Below are 8,987 nucleotides of genomic sequence, written 5' to 3'. Positions count from 1 at the left end.
CTGTAGTCATGAAATCCGGAAGTGAATTGCCAATTTTGAGCCATGCGTTATTTTTTTCACGACTTTAAAATAGCACCAAAAAAACAAACAATTCCACATTTTAAACCATAGCTGAATTAATTTTGAAACAAGTAAACTTGAACCAATTCAAATTAGATAATTTTAATTGAGTTTTTTTATTAAAATGAATTTACATTATTTTGCATGCATAAATAATGCATGACATGGTTCCAAAACATATTACTAAGTATCATTGGTATTATAGCAGTAAACCCTCAGATCCCCTACATTGTGGGGACCAGTCAGCGATCTCCACGAGGGAAATGGATTTGTAAACATACTAAATGAAAATGTAAAAATGCAGAAAGTTGTCTGTGATGTGTAGGTTTAGGGGTGGGTTTAGTGTAAGGTGATAGATAGGCCTATAATATATAGTAGGCTACAAAAGTTTGTACAGTATAAAAATCATTATGCCTATATGGAGAGTCCCACAAAGATAGTGAAACCGAGTATGTGTGTGTGTGTGAGTCTGTTTTCAAGAATATTCAATAAGAGGTTTAAGGATGTGAGAAAGGGAGGTTACACAGGAGAGGCATTGAAAAGGACATATTAGCGTCATTATACAGTTGATGTCACCAGAAGATCCTGAGTTGCCTACAAAAGACTTTATAGATTTATTGTTTATTGTTGCTTCACGTGGGCATCTCTGACCCTTGAGGTTCACTGTCATGCAGAGTTTACCCTAATCAAACAATAGATGTACTGTAAACCTAAATCATGTAGAGCAGTTGTTCTCATCCTTTTTGACTCCTAGGCCTAAGTCTTCTGTGAATGCAGATTTATTTAAGACTGTGAAAATCCCAACCTATGATAATTTTGTTATTTGTTGTACCCGGTTCCTAACAACTTTGAAAGACCTTTCCTGTGAATACTTACCTGAGTTATGTGGAACGTCTGGCTAATGAGACTGTTGATTTGTGTTCCTGTTATCATACCTGTGATTCATACCTGTTATCCTCTTGTATCATTACAGAATGGCCAGACTGTACGTGATGAATTCAACTGGATTTTTCCTTGAACCTGAGGCTTTCCTTTGCACCATATTTTAGGATGGGAGGAGGATTGAAGAATATGTGGAGGAGTTCTTTGGGTATTGTTACCTAACGGCGAGGGATGATCATGTTCTTATTCACTGCTTCCAACGTGGATTGGATGATGATGTCTGCTAACTGTTGCCAGCATAAAACTGTGTCGCAAATTAGCTCAAGGGAAATATGAATAATTCATGTAATGATTAATGTTAATTAATTAACTAGTTATAATTATAAATATTTGGATCAGTTAATTGAATTAATATTACAATCAATTAACCTGTTGTTCGTCCAGCAAACACTGAGTGTTAATTGTTTATTAATTCTAAGAAATGCTAATTTCTGAGTATGGGAAATAACTTTCTTTCTGCAATACTACTCAGAGCATGTAGCCAAAATCTGCATGATTAGGGACTCCAGTATATGAGCACGAACCACAAACAACTTTACATGTGACAAAAACAAGACTTTATTAACTAGACTAAAGACTTAGACTAATCTAACATTGTAACGAGGTCCACTGAAGACCACTTGGGCAGAACCCAAGTGCAGTTTATTTATATCCAAACATGATCAAAATACAAAACAAAGACTTGACATAAACCACACAGTGGTTACACGAGCAATACTTGACCAAGACTTAAATGCCGGCTTAAATACACACATGGACGACTAATCACTAAACAAGACACACCTGTAAACATGATTAGACAATTAACCAATGACAACATGAGACAAGAGATAGGGAAGCATATGACAGGATCACATGAGGGCAAGGGAATCACATGACAAGACATAAAACATGAACCAAAACAAGACGTGACAAACATACAGACACATACAAGTTTGTTGAGGCTGCAGTTGATCTTTGCTGATGTTGTCTTGATGTGAGAGAACCAGTTGGAGTCAGAGGATCTTTGGTAAAAAACAAGACCGCAACCTGGCACAAACTTAGGGGTCCTTAGTATATTTCTAGCTCAGCATCATCTTAATGTCAGAATTTCCCAGAATCGGGGAAAAAACGGTGTTGATCTTATGATCAGTGATCTTTTAAAGTGTGAAGATGTCACACCCTCTGAAGGTGTGTGAGCCAGTAAGAAGTTGTTCCTTTGGACGGAAATGTTATGACCCCTTGTCCAGCAGGGCATTTGCATATGTAATTTGATTGGGTGTTTCAGAGAAGAACCTTCAAGATTCTTATCATATTAATGTGTCACAGAGTTAGCCAAATGTAATGTAAATTAACAAATAGGGAATGAAAACTGGAGTTCATACCAAACACACTACACATGTGATCTTAGTTAACCATAGACAATTCTGAAACATTAATCCAAAAGAAAAAAATGTCCAGGGTGCTCAAGGAGTTCAAAAAAAGTGTATGAAGTTGCTCTTTGGGATCGGGAATTCAATAACATGTAGTTATTGTATAGATTTCAGTCCCTTTTTGTGATATGCCTTCTGTCTGTTTTTTTTTTTTTTTTTTTTTTTGGACTATGCAACCCCCTAGTGGGCTTTCTCTGTATGTGCTTGTAATTTGTCATTCAGGTGTTTCTAATTAGCATCTATAAAAGAGGAAAATGTTTGATTGAAAAACATACCCTGAAGAAGGCTGTTTGTGCCGCTACGCGTGGGTTGTTTTTTTTCCCCTATGTCTTTTAAATTTTCTATTATGAAATAGCCAGTCAAATAAAGGCTTTTTTATCAATTCCTAAGAAGAGTGCCTTGGATTTCCTTCTACTACATATTAATCCAAAAGAGTTTGAATTAATACATAGAAAAGTTATATCTATATCCCTATAAAAGGACAATCATGAGATGGGAAAATTGTATACATTTATACATTTCCTAAGTGGTTATATATAGAATATATGGGTTTAAACGAGTTTATCTTTCCTTTTTCAACAAGAATTGAGTGAGAGTCCAACCTCTCTCTAAAATTCCTTTGGGTCATAAACCTTATCAATCTTCATGTGTCCTGTAACCAGAGGCCCGGTGTTAGCTGCATTTCGGATGTTAGTTGCAGTTTTTGGGGATGGTTCACATACCTTTTGTGGGATTATTCTTTAAATATAATTAATAATTTGTGTGTGTCTGATTGGACAAGACACTACATATCCCCCCTTTCGAACGTTGTTGCCCGTTGTGGCGAGCAGGCCGTGGGCCGTGAGAGAGCGCCACAAGGCCGGTGGCGTGATTTATAATGAGCGATCACACTTAAGTTGATCACCTCCCAATTTACAATTCTCTCCCTTTCCCATCTCGCCGCTCTCTCATGCTGAGATCACCTGAAATTCACCCAAAAATCTATATGGTTTAATGTGACCAATTATCATACACTACTATATATGTTTGGTATCATTTGAAATGTCTCAGTGTGACTGGTATAAAGGTCTCATCCCCAAAGAAGTAAACCAAAAGGTAATACATTTTTTAAGAGTTTAGAGATATATTGCTTACAGAGGAGGGTGTCTTTCATGCAAATAGCATCCTGCCCTCAAAAGGTGCTAACTCTGGAGACAGTGATTAATGCAAATTCCCATTGTTAGCATATGTGTAGGTTTCTTTCTTGTTCTGGGTATATAAAGAAATGCAACAAGAGGCTCGGCGCGATTTGTAATGAGATTGACCCGTAATGCTGAGTGTCTTTCAGAGCATTTGGTGTTATTATTGATTAGCTTTGAATTGATTATGTAATTGGCATGATACATTTACCTGACTAATAATACATTGTTACATTTGGATTTATTCTGATTTACTCTGAAATTATTAACTTTAGTAGATTATGTTGTATCAATTGTTATTGCAAATCTGCGTCAGATTAGTAACAGATTAACATCCAGTTTTGAGTGGAGCATAGGGCACACCAACTGCAATTTTAGAGTTCCAGCTAATATTTGGCACTAATTCAAGTGTACCTGGTTTTGTAAAGGCAAAAATGGGATTTTCCGTTTAGGACAGCAAAATGTTGCTCGACCAACCTAAATAGGGTGAGTCTTACCTCTGTTTAATTGAATGTTACTCTAGTTAAGTGTATGTGGGAAACCATGGCTTGACCAAACCAAAGCTACTATCAGAGAAGTAATATTGGTCGGCTTATATCTGTAGTAGTGGCCATGACCTCTGTCTAAAGTAAACGTTACTTTAATTCAAGTGTATACTGAATCTTAGATTGAGTAAGCGTGAATGCGACCGCCTAAGATATTAGCCAGTTACCTCTGTTTAGTGACCAAAAACTCTACTTTGTGATCGTGGGCCCACATAATTATTAACGACCGGTGCGAGGACCATTTTGGTATTAAATGAGTGTTCCCACACTACAAATGGCTGTCCCCTCAAATAGTGCCCTATTTGAAGGAATAGGTGGCAATTTTGGACTCACCCTTAGTTTTTGTCTGGCCATTGACATAGTAAGGGATACATACCTTGCTCATTGTGTATGGACTAATCTTCCTTGTGATCATGAATGGATTATTCTCCGAATGGACTTCTAGTTAAGTTGATGTTTGATTCTGAACTGTGTCAGTGAATACATTCCTGAATTAAATTTTTGCCTCATATTTAAGGACTGTAATAGGCTGGCTAACGAGACTGTTGCAAAAGCCTTGTTGATTTGTGTTCCTGAATAAACTCCCACACCTTAATTCATACCTGCTCTCCTCCAGTACCATTAAACTGAGGTCCATTTAGCAGTTTTCTGAGGAGCCCTAGTGGGCCCCAGCCCCCTGGTTGAGAACCACTGCTATAGAGCCTTTGCAGTAAAGGCCTGTATAAGCCTCCAATGGGATATCAGATCTGCTCAGTCGATCTCTCTTTTTAAGCCCCATTAAATAGACTTGCAGTTATCAACATAGAATCTGTCTTTTTATTGTATTTTATTTACCAACTGATATTGTATTGCCTCTTTAATGTTTATGACCCCTTAATGTCTTAACTTGGGCTATATTTTAATTGTATGTCTTTTTTTTCTTTTGTGTTTATCATTGGTAGCAACAGAACAGTTTATATGTAATGCAGCACCTATGTTTACAGCAAGGTGGATTCAAACAATACGCCATAGATAAAAATATATATATAATAAAATAATAATAATAATTCATTACATTTATATAGCGCTTTTCTAGGCACTCAAAGCGCTTCACATGGAAGGGGGAATCTCCTCAACCACCACCAATGTGCAGCATCCACTTGGATATATATATATATATATATATATATATATAATGTTACCTGAACCACATTTAGTGACAAACTAAAATGTTTTCACAGAAATTTCACAGGATTCACAGTAATTCTAAATAGCAAAGATGCATCTGCCTCTCTCTTTCAGTTCCACATCCAGAGTCTGTCTCTCTTGTTGTAGGTTCTGGACTCTTGGCACAGGTTGTGCTGAATCATGGAAATGGAACAAAGCGTGGCTGGGTGAAAACTGACAACTAATGAAATAACTTTGTGGGGTATCAAAAGAAAAGGGAGGGTAGGATGGCGAGGGTTAGGATGTTTGGCTGGCACTTCTTCAGCCCTCCCAGTGCCAGTCGGTCAGCCTATTAGGACCTGACTATGAGCGTGTTCTGGAGAGAGATATGTTTTGGCAGTGTTTCCGCCCCTGAGCTTCCGATATATATTGAGCCTCTGATGCCACCACACAGCGACTGACACACCCCGAAGCTGGTAAGACATACATATTATTCATTGCTTTTAATTGTTATTGTGTTATTTTCATCTCCACCGTTTTATCTACTTAAGTATGGAATATAACTCAGCCATGTCATTCATGCAGACTGTTATGCTTTTGCAATATTCAGTCATCTACACTCTCAACGCTAATAATAATTGCTTGCTTCCTACTCTATTCCTAATTTGATTTCTGAACAAAGCTCATCACACCCATCCTGGTTCACTATGGCAACTGATCACCAGCACCCTACAACCAAGCCAAAACAACCAGTTGCCAGTGCCTTCAAGGTACAAACACGTCATCAGACTCAGAGTACCTGTGGTGTATGTTACTTATCCGCTATTCCTACTTATCTTCCTTTATACTCTCTCTTCCTTTAAAGTTGGTGATCTACGAACAGGAAAACTTTCAAGGACGCTGTCATGAGCTGACTGGGCCCTGTAACAACCTCCAGGAGGCGAACGTGGAGAAAGTGGGCTCAATACTGGTGCTGTGTGGACCGTGAGTTTGTGTGTGAGAAGAAAAACAGCTGAATCCAAATGCAATATTGCATTATATTCAATTAACAAGAAGTTAATATTGAGTAACTGACGTTTTAAACACAGAAACAACATATAAGTTCAGTTTGAACGGTTATTTTGTTCCGCTACCAAGGTAAATGAATTCAAACGAAGCGACAGCTTCAAGCTTCACTTGGTACCATGCAACACATGGACTAGAACTAAATATGTGGACCGAAGCAACAGCTCAAATAGGCTATTCCACTTCGGTTTTTCAATTTCCTGGAGTTAAGAGAAAACATTGCAGTTTTACCGCGAAATTGGGCTTGACAGAAATACTTGTATTGAAAACAATTTATATTCTAACAATGATAAAATTCTTTAGATGATATGCCGGGTGGATTTTGTGAGGGAGTAGCACTGGTAACAGATTGGCAAATCTGGATTGTTGATAGTAAAAAAAAAAAAACCTATCATGTATTATCTTGAAATGTTACGTTTAGATTACACACTGTAAATAGTTTATTTTTGAAAAAGTAAAAAAAATAAAGGATTACCAACCCCACCAAAGGGTGTCAGTCTTAAGGTAAGATAATTTATTTATGAAAACAGATTATTATTACTACTGTACAATGATTTTATAGTTGTATAATGCGTAATTGTAAAATATAGTTTAGGTATGAGAGTTGCATATTTTGAGTTGTGGTATTTGGTTTTGTTTAAACCATCATTGGAACCATTTTGATTGGCCAATGGGCTGGTTTTGTTACACATATCTGGTAACCCTGTCCCAGACATCATGAAACAATTCATTATCGCTCACAGAGTCTTTTCTGGAACGCTACAAACACAGACAAGCGGAGTGTTACAAAGGGTGAAATGTCCCAGTGCTGTTAAATTAGCACTGGGATATTTTAAAATAACTGAGCGAAAAATCATGACAAAGAAGTTCACTTTTTGTTCAAGGTGGGTGGGATATGAGCAGCCCGGCTGTAAGGGGGAACAGTATGTGTTTGAGAAGGGTGAGTATCCTCGCTGGGACGCCTGGACCAACAGCAGACGCAGTGACTGCATCGTCGCCTTCCGCCCCATTAAAGTGGTAACTAATAAATAGCTGCAGGGTTATCAAATGTCATTTTCCTGTATATACAGTACCAGTCAACATTTTGCACACTTATTCTTCATTATAAGTAGATTACACATTTTAGAATAACAATAAGGTCATTGTAAAACCTATAAAATACAAATTGTTGATAAATTATGTGACTACGGTAAACATTAACAAGTCAAAGCTAAGTAAAATTTTAGGTTCTACATGTCCTTGAGGTACATCCTGTAAAAAGAGTCACTGCCTATATATATATATAAAGTAGTTTTGGAAAGGATTTACAAGACTTATTTCAAAGCGTTTATGCATACACCTTTAGATCAAACGATTTTTATGATCAGTTTCATCATTTCAGTCAAGCATGTCCAAATGTGTACATTGATTTGTCCCAAAGGGGTTCTTTCAATATACTTTTCTACACTTCTTATGTCCCCACAGGACAGCCAGGAACACACGATCGTTCTCTACGAGAACCCAAACTTTGCCGGGAAGAAGATTGAGATCGTAGATGATGACGTTCCCAGCTTCCACGCTCATGGATACCATGAGAAAGTCTCTTCGGTTCGTGTGCAGAGTGGCACGTGAGTAAAGCCTAAAAATATCGCTGACATGATACATTAATCTCACATCAAGCACAGTTTCTGATAGTTTCCATGTGCTCCTGTATAATAACAGTTTTGCTTCACTTCTTGTTTTACTCTCCATTACAGCTGGGTGGGCTATCAGTACCCAGGATACAGAGGCTACCAGTATTTGTTTGAGAAAGGAGAGTTTAAGGAGTGTTCTGAGTTTGGGGCCCTGCTTCCTCAGATCCAATCCGTGAGGCGCATCCGTGACATGCAATATCACCCAAGAGGGGCATTTCAACCCTCTAACTAAGTTCCCAGCAATAGGTGCTTCTGAAACACCCCCTCTTCACTTTTGAATGCTTATCTTTGACCTTTTCAATTGTGTCAGTGATTCCATTTGCTACTGCTGAGAAATAAATAAGTGATTTTGCGTTATGAATGTTTCTGAGCTTTTATTTGGTCATTCACTGTTTTGAAAGTGGATTGGACCTTTTGATTGATTGGATTTATAATTAATTTATTGAATTCAGTCTCTTTCAAAACATACTAATTCATATTAATTTCTTTATCTATATACAAAACACTAAATATTGTCAAAAGGGGACTCGTTTTGGCATCCCTACACAAATATGTACCTGACCTCATTCACAACAGCAACAAAAACGAACATCTTGAAAACACTTTAGCTTCTGCCTCAGAGAAAATGTTTAAATGGAATATCACATTATGAGAAAATTGTAGAACAAAATTATGATTTAAAAAAAGTCATACACAGCACTCAGCATATTGAATCAACTGTTCCCAACTTAAAAAGGGAATACTTGGCTAAAATACTACAATGATGAAAACTATTTGGCTTTTTATCTAGAACCTTGAGAGTTTGTTTATACATGATTTCAGCCGGTTTAAGAAATGACTTACATGTTTTTGTCCAGGTAGTCATACAGTATGTAATATGTGGAACAATCATCGAGTTCATAAATGAGACTGCTGCTTCTGTAGTCAAGCTATTTCTAATAAATCTAAAATTTGCTAAATGAAATG

The 8,987-nt window shown here is 37.2% G+C and overlaps 1 protein-coding gene across 1 annotated transcript; it reads left to right on the top strand.

Annotated features, from left to right (window-relative positions):
• Window positions 1–5,674: 5,674 nt before the first annotated feature.
• crybb2 (crystallin, beta B2) lies at window positions 5,675–8,378 on the top strand. Its single transcript, XM_056246506.1, has 6 exons — window positions 5,675–5,759; window positions 5,966–6,053; window positions 6,149–6,267; window positions 7,233–7,365; window positions 7,813–7,955; window positions 8,085–8,378. Exons 2-6 carry the CDS (start codon window positions 5,991–5,993, stop codon window positions 8,251–8,253), a joined length of 627 nt encoding a protein of 208 aa, XP_056102481.1. The 5' UTR covers window positions 5,675–5,759; window positions 5,966–5,990; the 3' UTR covers window positions 8,254–8,378.
• Window positions 8,379–8,987: the final 609 nt, after the last annotated feature.

Source organism: Rhinichthys klamathensis, unplaced genomic scaffold (genome assembly GCF_029890125.1).
Source record: "Rhinichthys klamathensis goyatoka isolate OS25496 unplaced genomic scaffold, OSU_Roscu_1.1 h1tg000040l_1, whole genome shotgun sequence".
NCBI classification, from domain to species: Eukaryota; Metazoa; Chordata; class Actinopteri; order Cypriniformes; family Leuciscidae; genus Rhinichthys; species Rhinichthys klamathensis.
This window is presented reverse-complemented; position numbering and strand designations above follow the sequence as displayed.